The 16,633-nt window shown below is 38.6% G+C and overlaps 1 protein-coding gene across 3 annotated transcripts in view; it reads right to left on the bottom strand.

Annotated features, from left to right (window-relative positions):
* mtor (mechanistic target of rapamycin kinase) overlaps positions 1–16,633 on the bottom strand; it is a 352,436-nt gene that overhangs the window by 103,600 nt on the left and 232,203 nt on the right. For all 3 annotated transcript variants that reach the window (XM_078558210.1, XM_078558212.1, XM_078558211.1), the window contains 2 exons: positions 12,197–12,297; positions 9,412–9,527 (listed from right to left, as the gene is read on the bottom strand). In XM_078558210.1, coding sequence (XP_078414336.1) covers positions 9,412–9,527; positions 12,197–12,297 — 217 coding nt within the window. The remainder of the gene's footprint in view (positions 1–9,411; positions 9,528–12,196; positions 12,298–16,633) is intronic.

The raw sequence follows: 16,633 nt of genomic DNA, 5'->3' as shown, positions 1-16,633 counted from the left end.
AAGAGGTAAAATGTTTTTTTTTATATATATGCCCAAATTGACAACCCCACTCTTTCAGTAAATTTCTGTTCATTTTTGTTCACTCAAGCTCAAGAAATCCCTTTTACTAGTATTGATGGTGGACATAATGGTGACAAGTACCTATTATAAGTAACAATTCTGCATTAAACAAATAGTCACAAATTTTCACAATTACTCACAGTTGAAACTTATTTTGAAAACCATGTAAAATTAGTAGTAAAATCAGCACAATCACTTTCTTATGATTATCCTAGTTAAAAAAACCACTTATTCTTAGGTTAAAGCAAGTTAACTTTAATTCACGTGGAAAACTAATTGCTGATTTAGCCTTTCCCTCTCACTCCAACCCCATTCTTATGTATCAATTAAGTTGCAAAACTCCACACTAGCCTGATTGTCTCCCACCTCAGAGTCAGTGTGGAACTTGAGTGTGGCTTGTTGGTACAGTTTGAAGAATTGATTGCTAATCTATCATTTGTATACAATCCCTTATATATGTATCTCAATACATTGTAGGTAACAGTACATGGAAAAACTTGTAAATGTGGCTCATCATTTCATACATATATACCTAATTTAAACTGACAGCTACAGTAGGAGTTTTCAGATTTCCCAAAGGTCATTTGAAAAACTTTTGTCAGAAGGGAAAAGCCCCTTCTTAGGTATCTTGGCAAATGCCTGAAGGGATTGCATTGTAAACTGATCAAAGTTGGGCTTAGGCAAACATTTGTATTGATTACATTTCACAGGAGTCCTTCAACCATCTTTTGACATTATAACTGGCTCCCACCTGAACACCAACCACTGTTACTGCTCAACATAATACGAGTGGCAAACAGAGAAATGAATAGTATTAGTTGAAACATCAGGACGAAATATATAAATTAAACTTGAAAACAAGTATGCTGTAGTACTCAGTGAGGTAAAGGGAGGGAAGGATGCCAAGGCAACAGTTGAAGTACATCAAGAAGTAGCACTGAAGTGGTTACAGCAAGATCCACGGAGGAGTGCCCAGCATAAAGGGAGGTACAGGTAACAAACATTAAAATAAAATTATCTCCAGCCCAAGTTTATTAAAGTTCTGGTCCTGATACACAGGATTGTCAAAATATGTTAATGATTTATTGATGAGGTCAGGGGTCACTGTAACTAGAGTCTATGATAGGAAGTAGGTCAAAGTAATCAGTCCTCAGAATGAAGCAAAAAACAGCTGGCAGTAAGCATATTATGTCCCAGTGACGTTATTTTAAAACCTCAAATGGCTGGTTTGGAGATCTGTTCTCAGCATGAGACACAACCTTCCATGTGTGCTCACAATTAAATATGAGTTTAAGAACATAATCACAAACTCCCTTACTGCCCCCAATTTCTTTGATCAAAATTTAATCAAATTTCAAAATTTGTTTTAGTGAAGTTACTGGGTGAAAAGGTAATGCACACAGGCAGATGAATGAAGTGCCCAGAGCATAAATCTGTCCACTTTCAGTGGATGTAGGGGGATTTAAATCATTAAAAAAAGATAGATTTTGTTTGAATTCATGTAATTATAACCTCACCTTTAAGAGAAAAAGGAAAGTTTGAATGTTGGAAATACAAAGCAGGTTTGTTAGCATTTGGAAGAAATTATAGTTTAATCTTTCGGTGGAGAGCTGAGACTATGATTCACTCATCAGTGGAATTTTAATGCTGGCGATAACCCACTGATTTTAAAATGAACGGCTATTCATCAGCTTTGATAAAGGACTTCCACCTGAAAGACGAGATTCTGATGGATGCACTGCACGTGCAAATATTTCTCAATGAACAGCATTGATAAAGAAAACACTAGCAATCATGACAAAAACAGCCCAAATATTAGAACAAAAGCCCGCACACATGAAAATGCTGAGAACTAGAAGAGCCAATTTTTCAATGATTTAGTATTAATATGAGCTTTAGAGGTTACAAATAGATTTCTGACAGTTTTGTGCCTGCACAATGTTTCTGAATGCATACTTTGAACAAACACACACACTTGCACATATATTGTTTAAAATTTATAGAAACCTTCATTTTTAAGACATCTAATTCCGAAAGCAAATTTAGAATTGTTAAGCATCCGAATATTTTGGATGATATACAATCCTGATTGTTTCTGTATAGTATATCCTGTCTTTTTTTTGTTTATGATTGAAAGTTATTAACGTGCATGTGAAAACAATCCTTTATTTTCCCTATTTGGAAGAACTTGCATTTATGTAGCACCTTTCATGGCCTTAGGAAGTCCCAAAGCACTTCACCACCAATTCAAAGTGACTATATTTGAAGTGAAGTCACTGCTGAAATGTAGGTAAACAAAGCAGTCAGTTTGTGCACAGCACTGACATAAATGACCAGAGAATGTTCATTTTTGGAGGTGCCAATTTAAGTAAATTAAAAGATGACAGCAAATATACATTGAATTGTGTGCTGTGGAACTGTGGGTGGGCTGCGAAGCCAAGTTTTGATATAAAAGACCAGGGCAGGAGTCCGAATATGCCATTCTTTTTCACGCAATTCACCTAAAATCGACCAAACTAGTGCAGAAGGCCTAGGGATTTCAAGTGTACATTTGGTGAAAATCAAGTTTCCATGATCTTTCGTGTTGGTTTTAAAAAAATACTGCTAGAAAACCAAAAACACCCACAAAACTAATCCTATTAATTACCATTGTATGCTTCCATTAATTGTGCCCATTTGCAAGCCTTCATGGAAACCCTTAAAATGAACTTCATTTTTAGGAGCATGGACACAAATAGGCACATTTTAAAAGTTTGACATAATTTTTTAGTTTACGAAGAATCTGACTACTGTATCCCAATTAAACTAGTAAATGGTTCTGTACAGTTTTTAAAAGTTATTTAAAATGAGTTACTCCCAAGTGGTGGACTGATTAAAAATGCTTATTTTTCATTATAATCTCATTTTCAGCTGTATTAATAAAGCTGCACCAGGTTATCACACTTAAATATATCAAGGAATATTTTTAATGCAAAACCATTTTTGTTCAAAATTAAATTTTAAAAATAAAATGTGTTTAAAAATAAAATGTTGCCCAATTGCGATTGTTCATGGCAGATTTTATGCTAGACAATAAACAAATAATTTTGAACACAAACCTGAAAAGTAATTCAATTCCAAAAAACCTTTGCAATTTTGAGTGCAAATTGTGCCGGGACTGCCGATTGCACCCAAGAAGGAAACTCTTGGTCCAGAAGTAACGTTGCATTAATCCCCGCAAACAAAATACATTTCAATACTGACCCAGGTACAGCAGAATATAAATATTTTCACAACCTGGAATCTACTGTGCTATTCTGTACAGGACATATTGTCTGTCATCGGTATGTTGTTGCAGTGACTGAGCAGAGGCTCTATATAAGCAGACACGCTTTTCAAACTGCATGGAGGGGTGACTACGCCAAAGTGAGACGTAGACAGTGTGTAGTTGGGAATTTTGTTCAGGGGCAAAGAGGTGCTCCTTTTGCTACTTCATTTCTGCCCGCAGTAGTTGATGAGTTTTCTTCCTTTGTCTCCAAGCTAGGTGAGTGCAACTTTCTATTACTTTATCTGCGTAAATTATTAACTAATTTACTAATTAAATAAATAAAGTTGGACTGGAATGGCAGGGCTGGTGGTGTGCCATGATTGCAGCATGTGATAATCTGTGGAATGCAATGCAATCCTAGACAACCATATATGCAGTAAGTGTCCACAGCTGAAGCAACTTCTGCTCAGAGTTACTGACATTGCAGACATTGTGGTGCACCAGGGAGGGTGAAGGGTTACCTGGATACTTCATTCTAGGAGGCAGTCGCACCCCTTAGGGTTGGCAGAACCTTAGAGTTTGGCAATGATCAGGGACACGAGGGTAACTGCGAGTCAAGCAGGTATGGGGAAACACCATGTAGTGATGGAAGAGCCTCAGCCTCTGACTTTGTCCAACAGGTACGTAGTACTTGCTATGTGTGTGTCGACGAGGAGAAGGGATGCAAGGTGGATGAACAGTCTAGCCATGTCACCATGGTGAAGGATGCCGTTTAAGTGGGGTGAGGGAAGAGGAATGTGGTAGTGATAGAAGACAGTATAGTCAGGGGTTAGATACTGTTCTCTGCACGATGATCAGGAACTCATAAGTTTGTGTTGCCTGTCTGGTGTCAGGGTTCAGGACATCTCCTCTTGGCTTGAGGGGAACTTGAAGTGGGAGGGGTAGGATCCAGTTGTCACAGTCCACATGGGAACTAACGACATGGGTAGAAACAGGAATGCTAAATTCTCCGCTAAGAGAATTTGAGGTATAAGGGTCCAATTTAAAAAGCAAAACATCAAAGGTAATCATCTCTGCATTGTTACCTGAGCCATGTGCCAATTGGCATAGGGTCACGCAGATTAGAGAATTATACACGTAGCTTAGAGAGTGGCATGGGAAGAAGGGAATTCAATTCATCGTATCAGTACTCAGGGAAGAGTAGCTATTCCATTGGGATGGGTGCCATTTCTTTTTTTATTCAGTCATGGGACGTGGGCTTCGTTAGTTGGGCCAGCATTTATTGCCCATCGGTAGTTGCCCTTGAGAAGATGGTGGTGAGCTGCCTTCTTGAACTGCTGCAGTCCGTATGGTGTAGATACACCCACAGTGCTGTTAGGAAGGGAGTTCCAGGATTTTGACCCAGCGACACTGAAGGAATAGCGATACATTTCCAAGTCAGGATGGTGAGTGACTTGGAGGGGAACTTCCAAGTGGTGGTGTTCACATGTGTCTGCTGCCCTTGTCCTTCTAGGTGGTAGTGGTTGTGGGTTTGGAAGGTGCTGGCGAAGGAGCTTTGGTGAATTACTGCAGTGTATCTTGTAGACGGTACACACTGCTGCTACCGTGCATCAGTGGTGGAGGGAATCAATGTTTGTGGATGCGGTGTCAATCCAGACGGCTGCCTTGCCCTGGACGGTATCATGCTTCTCGAGTGTTGTGGGAGTGATAAGTGGGATCTGCGCTTATCCAGGCAAGTGGGGAGTATTCCATCACACTCCTGACTTGTGCCTTGTAGATGGTGGATAGGCTTTGGGGAATTAGGAGGTGAGTTACTCGTCACACGATTCCTAGCCTCTGACCTGCTCTTGTAGTCACAGTATTTATATGGCTAGTCAGGTTCAGTTTCTGGTTAATGGTAACCCCCAGGATATTGATAGTGGGAGATTCAGTGATGGTAATGCCATTGAACATCCAGGGGCGATGGTTGGATTCTCTCTTGTTGGAAATGTCATCGCCTGACACTTGTGTAGCGTGAATGTTACTTGCCACTTGTCAGCCCTAGCCTGGATATTGTCCAGGTCTTGCTGCATTTGGACATGGACGGCTTCAGTATTTGAGGAGTCGCAAATGGTGCTGAAAATTGTGCAATCTTCAGCGAACATCCCCACTTCTGACCTTGTGATGGAAGGAAGGTCATTGATGATGCAGCTGAAGATGGTTGGGTCGAGGACTGGGACCAGTGTCCTGGCCAATTGTATAACTAGGGCTGTGGACAGGGCTTTAAGCTAAGAGAGGGTGAGAGGGTTTGGGTGAGGGGAGATTTAGAAATCCAAAGAAACAGGCCGAGGCATCAGGACGTTGATAAAGAAGAGCATAGTGGGACAGGAAGGCAGGAAGGGACAAAGTGTTTAACAAAAATTGTACATCATTGAATAAGGTCATTGCAGGGACCAGAAGTAATAAAATAAAACTAAAGGTTCCTTATCTGAACCCACAAAGCATCTACACTGAGATAGATGAATCAGTGGCACAAATGGAGGTAAATGATTTAGATCTAATCGCCATTACAGAGACATGGTTACAAAGTGATCAAGGTTGGGAAATAAATATTCCAGGGTACACAATATTTCAGAAAGACAGACAGAATGGCAAAGGAGGAGGGGCAGTCCTTATAGTAAAGGATGACATAAGGACATTAGTGAGAAAGGATCTGGCCCCAGAAGATCATGACGTGGAATCAGTATGGGTGGAAATTAGGAATAGTAAGAGACAGAAAACACTTTGGGGGTCTATAAACTTATTCCCACAAGAGTAGTTATACCATTGGGCAGAGTATTAAACAAGAAGTTATTGAAGAGGAGTCATACGGACTCAAAACATTAACTCTGTTTCTCTCTCCACAGATGCTGCTAGACCTGAATTTTTCCAGCATTTTTTGTTCTTATTTCAGATTTCCAGCCTCCGCAGTATTTTGTTTTCATCAAGAAATTATTGTAGCTTGTAACAAAGGAAATGTAATAGTTGTGGGGGATTTAATCTTCATAGACTGGGACAATCAAATAGGTAAGAGCGGTCTAGAAGGTAAGTTTGTAGAATGTTTTCCTGAGTTTCTTGGAGCAATATGTTGTGGAACTGACTAAGGATAAAGCAATTTTAGATCTAGTATTGTATAATGAAGCAGGGCTAATTAGTAATGCTATAGTAAAAGATCCACTGGGAAATAGTGAAAATAATACCATTTAATTCCATGTTAAGTTTGAAAGCGACATACTCCAATCACAAACAAGAATCTTAAAATTAAACAAAGCCAATTTCATAGGTACGGGGGGAGAACTGGCTGCAGTTAATTGGATAAATAGACTAAAAGGTATGGAGGCAAATGAATTGTGAGAAACATTTAAAGAAACAATTCAAAATGTTCAACAAAAATACATTCCATTGAAAAACAAAAACTCATCAAGAAAAACGCATCCCTGGCTCACTCAGGAAGTTAAAGATGGTGTTAGATTAAAGATGAGGCTTATAATTTTGCAAAAAACAGTAGCAAGTTTGAAGATTGGGAGTGTTTTAGAAGCCAGCAGAGGGCCACTAAAAAAATCGATAAAAAGGGAAAATACAGAATATGGGAGTAAACGAGCCAGAAATATATAAACAGATTGCAAGAGCTTTTGTAAATATATAAGAGAGTAGCTAAAGTTAACGTTGGTCCCTTAGAAGCAGAGGCGAGAGAAATTATCATGGGGAATGAGGAAATGGCAGAGGCATTGAACAAATATTTTGTATCTGTCTTCACAGTAGAATGCACAAGTTTCATACCAGAAATAGAGGGTAAGCTGGTGACTAAAAAGAGTGAGGAAATTAATGTCAGCAGAGAAAAAGTATTGGAGAAACTTGAGGGACTAAAATCCAATAAATCCCCAGGACCTGTCTTTGCAGACAGAAAGAACATATACACACATTGCGCCTGTTTCAGCTAAACAAAATAAGTGACAGTCATTTACTGACTCATTTCTCAGGGCAATGCGTTGACCAGAGTCAAGCTGCCTGGTTTAAATTTCAAACAATGCTTGGCAGTTAACCTTCAGCCATCAGTTGTGCACTTTCCATGGCAACGCCACTTGCCAACCAATCAGTATTCTCTTCACTTACAGTGTAAATTGTTGTCTTCCCCTTATATTGGCATTCTTGAGTGTCCTGATGCATGCAAGACAAAAAGCTTAGATGTCTCTTTTTTCAGCAAATCTCACAAGATGTTAAACGTTATCTTTAATTCATTTATGGGATTTTGGCATCACTGACAAGGCCAGCATTCATTGTCCAAGCTTAATGTCCTTGATCACATGGTAGCGAGCCACTGTCTCTAACTGCTAAGACCTTGTGGTACGCCCACAGTGCTGTTAGGGAGTGAGTTTTAGGATTTTTAAGCTAGTGACAGTGGAGGAATGGCTATGTAGTTCTAAGTCAGGATGTTTATTGACTTGGAGGGGGCCTTGTGGGTGGTGGTGTTCCCATGCATCTGCCACGCTTGTTATTCTAAATGGTTGAGGTTGCAAATTTGGAAGGTACTGTCGAAGTAGTCTTGGCTTTGCTGCAGCGCATCTCGTAGATGGTACACACTGTTGCCACTGTGCGGTGATGGTGGCAAGAGTGAGTGTTTAAGGTGGTGGATTGGTTGCCCATCAAGTGGGTTTGTTTGTCTTGGGTGGTGTCAAGCTTCTTCAGTGTTGGAGCTGCACTCATCCAGGCAAGTGAGGGGTATTCCATCATCATACTCTTGACTTGGGCTTTGTAGATGGTGGACAGGCTTTGTGGAGTCAGGTGGTGAGTTGCTAGCTGCAAATTTCCCAGCCTCTGACCTGCTGTTGGAGTCTCAGTATTTATATGGCTGGGTTCAGTTAAGTTTCTGGTCAATGATAACCCCCCAGGATGTTAATGGTGGGGCATTCAGCAACATGTCAGAAATTAGAAATATGCTTCAATAAACATTTATTTAGCAGTCAGCCTGAAATGGGACAGTGCTGTAAGTTTTGTTGCACTGAAATCTGCTTAAGCTTTCATTTCTTTAGAAACAAATCAGTGAAATGATTATTCTTATGTGATAACAGCTGTAGTTAGACCAAAATGGAGCCATTGTCAAATGAGGTTTCTGCAATAGGGGGAGAGCAACCGGATAGACACTTAAAACAAATACTTCAAAGCTATGTTAGGATTTTCAGTTAGCATTGCTTAATTAAGATGTTTGTTGAAATGAGCGTGTGGAAGTAAAATAGAAATTACTTCACTGAACAACCCTACAGTTCAATAGTCTAACAAGGGAATAGACCATTTAGACCCGATAAACATTATGAACACCTCATTAACAAGCCTTACAAACAGCTTCTGGCATAAATAACTGATAGCCTGAACAACAGAGACCCTGAAAGCATTTGAAGACCAGAGCTGAGATGGAAGGGAATGATAAAACCTGTCATGGGGAACAGTCTAGTGTCAGATAAGGAAGGAGGATGTAAAGGCCCGATTGATCAATAACAGAAGGAACATGCAAAGTATGTGTAAAGCTCATGGCAGGTGGTTTTTAGCCCATGGTTTAGACAAATAGCTCAGCATTTAATAGAGGAAACCTTTATGGGGCAATAAAGCTCTGTCAATAATCCATCCAGGTTCACCTCTGAAAACGGGTATAAAGTAAGAGACTTTAGGAGGTCGCAGTGTAGAAGTCGGTGAAGAGAAACTCCTGAGGGTGGATCCATGCTAATACTCTTGGGTAGTTTGAGAAGTTGTGAAGACATGAGGCACTGAGAGGAAAAGAGAAAGAAGAAGAAAGGAAGAGCTGTTCATGCATACCAGCCATTCTGTATGACCTGGACCAGTACTTGCTGCTTGTCACAGTCATATGTTTTCGCTGAATAACTAGTGTACTATATCCTGACTCAAAGTCTGGCTAAATTCAACCTACCCACCATATTCGGTTCAGTCAATCCTGATTGGTTAGATAACTGATAACAAATTAGAAAGATTAAAATGACTACAAGTGGTAATGTTGTTGAATGTCAATGGGAGTGGTCAGATTTTCTCTTGTTCTGATCAACTGTACAAATTGTTCTGTTAAAACTGACACATACCTGCTGGGCTAAGGAGAAGAGGTCCTGATGCAATGCCAGCACAGCTCTGTAGAAGGCGCCATCGTGTGTGTCTCTTGGAATCATACAAGCGTACTCCTCCATGCTGTCCCAGTGACCTATCAATAAACATGCACAATCAGCACTGAGTGTGAAATTATACATATAGGCCTGATGTTAGCCAAGCTGTTATCTGATGAAGCTTGATTGGTTAAATTACCAGTTGTGGTATTCCCCACATTTGTTTGGCTAAGGAAAATTAGCCTTTACTTTTGTTGTAATAAAAACAGAAAATGTTAGAAATAGTCAGCAAGTCTGGCAGCATCTGAGAAGAGACGAACACATATAACGTTTCAGGTCGATGGCCTTTCATCAGATTGTCTACTTTTGTTGTTCTATTTCACTTTTGTAATATTGCTCCTCAAAAATGCAGTCGAGCCTATTATTTTTTCTTGCAGTTGGACAAATGATTTAACTTGTCCCAGATCAAATCCCATACATTTACCTTGCTTTGTTAAGTACTGTTCTCATGCATAAATTACAGAAAAATTCAGTTCCCTGCAAGAATCTGGCTGTTAACAGATCAATTGCCTTAATTATAGTTTACAGAATTCTAGTTTGCATTTAGTTTCCTTTTAAATGATGCCCAGTTTTCAAATGGGAAATGTAGGGCTCCAAACACCTTCACTGTTTTTTCTTCTTCCTATTGTCAATAAATCTTACTCGTATTCATTATTTTCCCTCTGTAATCTATTTTTCCATAGAAATGGTTGTAAGATCATTTATTTACCATGTTTCTCCTCTTGGGTCCCACTGTTCTTTTGAGAATTGGGAGCAAAACTTTAAAAATGGATTTTCAGTGGTTTAAAACAACCCTTCAAAGCTGTTTTCAAGTCAAATGAAAATTTAGACATTGAAGATTGACATAGTTCCATCATAAATGTGGACAGGCCAATGTTGGACATACACAGGAAGACTTTTGTCAATGAATATACTCATCAACAGGGCCTGGACGAGTAATGCTGGCAATGGAAATAAACAAGGTATTAAGTTAATATTTTCAAATTCTACTTATTTGGGTTGACTAAAATATACCAAAACTATAAATGTGAAAATAAGGGTTTTTCAATTATGAGATTTCACAAAACAGGAGCTTTATGACTCTCATTTCTGTGGATTACTAGTCACCCTGCACCCTGACAACAGTAAAAGGAAAACTTAGAATCTAAAGAATGAAATTTTTCTGTAATTTCAGCAAGCAGCATGATATTATAGTCTGGAGCCTGCCGGCTGCTAATGGTCTCTCATGAGTAATCAATGGCAGCTCTCAGTGAGTGAAAAATATCCAATCTGAGGTTGTTTTTATGGTGTAGTGAAAACAAATGAGTGTTAGTAACTTCATAATACATCATGTTCTATACATCAAAGCAGGGCAGTTTGGAATCTGCATCAACAAAATTACTAAAGGTTTCCACTGAATCTAGACTCATTACTTTTGGTTTTCAATTTTCCCCTTTTCAAAAAATGCTTTGTAGAGTAGTCAAAATATACAGGGCACACATTATTTATTTATGAGGGTATGAAATCCTTCCTTTTCCCCTGCAATCCTCATTCATTTGCCTGGACCACCCATGACATAGCAGCCAATGTGAGAGGTGAGTAAATTAATCCTAAATCTTCACAAATATTGTTGCAAATCAGCTCCTAGCAATTATGTGACAAGGGCTTCCTTTCTCCTCCACTCCCACAATTTAGCAGAGTGGTGGAGGAAATGAAACTGTGCACTTCACACTACCCTGTGGCGCCTCATGCTGGTGCTGCAATGCACTGCACTGTTCACAAGCCACACTTTATTCAAGAGTTTGGTTATTCTGTCAAAATGCCTTGTATTGTGATTACTGCTCGAATTTCAGCTTAAAAGAATCACAGTTCATGAAAAAATAAATCAAGGAACAATGCTGAACAAGGGGATGCGGAGTAAGGCAAATTGCCCCTTGCTCCATACACTATCTTATTACAAACAATGTATGCAATAACTATTAAACTTAATAGACCAACTTTAACATCAGACTCTAAACCACGAATGCCCCTTTTGATTTTAGCTTTACCTAGAGAGTTAAAATGTGGAACTTGCTACCACAGGAGTAGCTGAGGCAAATTGCATAAACACATTGAAGGTGGATGCTGGATAAGTGCATGAGGGAGAAAGGACTAGAAGTCGTGCTGATAGAATGAGATGAAGCAGAATGGAGGACTCTGAAACAAACATCGGTATTGACCAGTTGGGCCAAATGGACTGTCAGTGCTGCAACTTGTATGTAATCCTATGTAACAATCAGGCAGACGCTGACATTTAATAGGAAACCACAATAAATAAAGATCAACTTCAAATAAATATACAAAGCTACATATAATTAAATATAGATCATAACACACATCAATTATATTTTGTTAGCTCAGCACTCGAGTCTCTGGTGTTTGCTATTGAGAAATGTCATATTGATGAGGCATCACAGTAGTTGTATCTTTGCACAATGCAAAGTCATCTTTAACAGACTGATGAACTGTAATCTTGTTATAGTACACACTTGAACTAAAAAGGCTAGTTACAATTTAAAGCTTAAGAGTCAAATTTATTCTCTCTCCTACACACACAAATTCTACTTTGTGTAGAAACTCATTAGAAAAAAAACCCAGAACATGCTGATAAAATTAACAAATGAAATGGAAGTGACAATGCAAATTGCACGTTATCTATCCCCTTTGATACTTGAAGGTAATCACATACCTAGTCCCCATGCAGCTGCAGCTGCCATTCTCGCCATTTTTGCTTGTGTGATTTCACACACCATCGTCCATTTTTCACAACACTGCTGATGGAGCTGTCCCCTGAAAGAACAGGTGCAGCAAGATTAGACAGCTGAAATACCCATTTATCTTTTTTTAAAAAAAACCTTGAATGTTATTGATTTCCATGTTGGTTCACAGTTTTGGACATTATTCCTATTCACCTTTTGCAAGAACATTCATTGATATCATTCGTCCATTGATACATGCTGGTATAGTTGCACATATGGCACAGTGGTGTTACAATCTTTACAATTGCTGGTGTTGATGATGGTCATTGGGTGACTGAAGCAGCAAGAGTGCCCTGGGGCACCTATCTTGTCCAGAAGTGCAGTTAGGTTAGGTTATAATATATCATAGAGAAGGAAAGATTACCTACCGTGTAAAGAGGGAGTTCTCATCATTCTTCTACTAATATGCATCCTCTATATATCTTGGAACCATAGCCTAGCTTGACAGTTTTGGAAGTTTTGTTGAGCATGCATATTAAAGCACCATCTGGACATTGTAGATATACGGTGATGTAGGCTTTCTCCTATTCCCACACAGTATGAGGCCACATGAGTTGTACTATTATGTCAGTTTGTTTTGACCTAAAGCTAAGAGGGCCGCTTTAATGCTCTCTGGTTGCAGACAAAGCAGCATACTGGCCTGTGATATGCCCAGGAAATGATGTAGAGGTAGCCACTGTAGGCTACAATCAATTGCTGTGCCAGAATTTGCCATTAGTCTAGTTGCCCCGCAGGTAGATGCTCCACCCGGTCAGGGATACATTTTTGGCTACTGTTGACTACTGGGAACGGTGTCAAAATGGATCCCTTCCTGGCCACTGTATGTAGTTCAGGGCTAGGACACGGATGAGTACTATAAACAGGTACAAAGGGAGAAAAGCTTTGCATCGAATTGTTCAGAACATTATCCCTTGCTTGACTTTTCAAACTGAATTAATTCCCAGGTGTCATAAAAATATAATAATTTTCATAATATCATTGTGATTTATTCTAAAGGTAGGTCAATAGTGGAGTTTGGATAGTGTGTGTGGGGGATTTAATTGAATTGGAGACATTTGGTCTGGAGGCTTAGAGTTATCAAAAGGGGAGTTAGGTTTGAAATGCTAAATACGTAAACATGGCTAAAGTTTTAGAACCTGAGGTGTAAGGAAAATTTGCATTTTTAGATAAACCAGAGTAGTGTGAATTTCAAGGAGACGGTAAGATGTTACACTTAGTCAGCAGAAGCTAAGCCAAACAGTGTGTTTATTTTTCCTAAAGGTTACTGATAATGAAACTATGAAAAGATTTATATTATGAGAAAAGTAAAGTTGCAAAAACATATGGGAACAATGGAATTTGCATTAAAAGGGAGAAACATGTATAAAGGAAATGAGGTTATGTGTAAGGCATTCTAAGATCTAACACAAGTGTGAAAAGCCTCCAGCCTCTGTGCATCAAGTTGCTGCCTATAGGAACCAAAGCTAAGAAAACTCACTTTGAATATCACTGTCCAAGGTATTGCGTACTTTGCCTGGGTCTATTTGTTTTTACTATTGCCTTAAGGAAGGTACAAATCAGAGCCAGGTTAATTAGGGGATTTAGGAGTTATTATAGTAGTAATTTATAGGCCTATGTATGTGCTTAAAACCTTTTCTTTTATTAATAAATGTTTAATTTAGTTTTGTAAAAAATCCTCAATGTCTTGGTGGACTTATTACTACTGAATTTAAGGCAACAGTTGTGGCAGCTGTTTCAAGTTTCCCTCTGGGATTTGAGCAGCTTGGCATTTACCATCTGCTGTGCCATAACACAGGCCATAAACTGAATAGAGTATCTGCTTGAGTTCAACTAACAAACTTTTTCTTCATATGTATATGCAACACTGAAGGAAACAACATGTTGCACCTCCTTTCTATAGTCTCATGAGAATATTTTTATTTTTCTCTCTCAACACCCTAAGTAGATGTACTCCTACAATGTATGGGATGAAGTTAACATTCCAAGGTTAATGCATTAATAAACAGCTCTAAAGCCAGACTTCTTTACATATATTCTGTATACTGGTTAAATTGTATACACACCACTGATTTTATATTTGCGCTGGCAGTAAGTGTCAAATGAACAGTACTCGCTGTACATTACACTTCACTTGCCCATAGACCTTCTGTACATTTTTCACTGGTTATTAGAAATCAATTTCAGCACAGCACCTGCTCCAGTGGATCTGGGACCTGTGTGAACAAAGCAAGCAATGATGTGGCTCCTTAACCAGATTGAAGAATCTTTCCTGAGGCTTGCAGAGACTGAACCAGGATGTGTAAGTTAGAATATTTAATTCAATGCCAAATCTTGTACCAAAAGTGAAATTGAGGGGGAAGATGACATTGAGAGAGGTAAGAGAATCTCAGGAAAAGTAAAAAGATGTATTTTTAAAAAATCACCAACAACAATTAAAGCCTGAAGGAACGTGATTGCACACTTAGAAAAGTTTTCACTGCCAGAGAGATAATTTGGCGTTAATTAAACTTACCATGCTGTTAAACTTATACTTGAGTGGACAAGTCCCTACTATTTCTGGCATGTTTAATGGGAATCTAGTAAGTACTGAAAATTCACACCCTTTCATATATGTCTATTGGAAAGATACTATTATATTGAAGCTTTTGGAGGAGCAAAGCAACTCAGAAAGCACCTTGCTGATTTCTACATTTAACTGAACATATGGGGACAGCGGACATCATCTGATTTACTCCTCTGACTGACTGCCTCATTGTTATTCCCGCCTCAAAATAAAGGCTCATATCTACACCTGGCAGTTATTCCTGCCTCAAAATACAGGCTCATATCTACATCTGGCAATTTTTAAAAATAAAAAATCTAATTCAGTAATTTTGGTGATGAATCACTGCATAACAAATATCAATCGGGATATATACTGATTTGATCTACATCAACTATTATCACTATATCCCCATCAACAGGATGAATGTAGACTGGTTTCCAGAATCAAAAAGGTCCCTCCAAGTGCCTTGGTATTCATTTTTGAACAATGCTTTATTCGGTGTTCTCAATTTAGTCAAGAGAACACACAAAAACATTATTTAACATGGATTGAAAGATTAAGTAGAAAATCAGTGCCAGGATCCACAGGTGATGGCATCTAGTATGAATTAAACATGTCACTAGTTTGGATTTGGCACTGCCTCTGATTAGTTCCAGGAGAGTAATTTTCCCATGTGGAAACAGATGGCTGCTGTTTGAGAGCAGTGCCTCAGAGCTCTATGCAAATCTTTATTGACAGTAAAAACAAACTGCAGTCATTTTAATTTTACACATCAAAAGGAGTCAAAAATAAGAGGTTCTGTAACCTTCCAACACAAACACCTGTGACATTTCATCACCATGTGACATGCTCTTGGTAGATTGATAACTTTTAACACGTACAGATGACCAGATTAAACACGGGTCTCCAGAAAACTCAGGAAAGATAAATGCATCACATGTGCTAAATATTGCTAAAAAACAACTGTACTCAGCAAGGTCAAATTAAATGCTATGATTTACCTCTGGAAAATTTTGTTTGTGCTCACAATAAATTAGAAGCTGCAAACATTCTGGAAAGCCAGAATGAACTATATTAAAAAGTCTTGGTGGTATTTGAAATGAACCCATACAGTAAATAGAAGGTTGGTGCATTTCTGACACCAGCATTGTGCAGATATTGAACAGATCGGATGGCCTGCAGCCTAAGGGCCGCAACATTGGACTAAATAACACATCGCAATTGGATGCTAGTAGTAATGGCTGTGAGATACATACAAATACAACAGGGTAACAATACATTTCTACCAGAATCACTAAATAGAACAGTAGAGGAACAACTGAAGAGTTATTTCTTCTCTAATTTAGTTTAAAATTCAGAACCTAACTCCTATAATTTACATATAAGCATGGAAATTTCAAGAACATGAGGAGGAGGTTTAGCTATTCATTTACTTTCCCCTTCAGTTTCTCCCTTATTCTTCCTCTCCTCAAAGTGGTAGATTTTGTGGCTGTAGAAAGTCCTCCGCTACCTCATTCAGATCCTCATTCAATGATTTTGGAGATGAACCACCCCAAGACAAAAAATTAATTGTAATATAAACTGCCTTAATCTTCAAGTGAACAGTTTCAAACCAGATCAGATCAATGCTATCCCTGGAATCTGACAAGAATTTTTGGTAAGCTACATCGTTTTTATGTTGAGAAAAATTATTTAGGACAGTGCAACTGCACTGGAAGCCAAATGCTATCTAACAGGTTGAAAAATAAATTGAGAAAATGGACAAAGAGAACAGTACAGGACATCAAGGTGGAAAAGAGATGGAGAAAAGTTCAACAAAAAG

This window comes from Cetorhinus maximus, chromosome 15, assembly GCF_964194155.1.
Source record: "Cetorhinus maximus chromosome 15, sCetMax3.hap1.1, whole genome shotgun sequence".
Taxonomy (NCBI): Eukaryota; Metazoa; Chordata; class Chondrichthyes; order Lamniformes; family Cetorhinidae; genus Cetorhinus; species Cetorhinus maximus.
The sequence above is the reverse complement of the archived record's forward strand: the minus strand, read 5'-3'. Positions and strand labels throughout refer to the sequence as shown.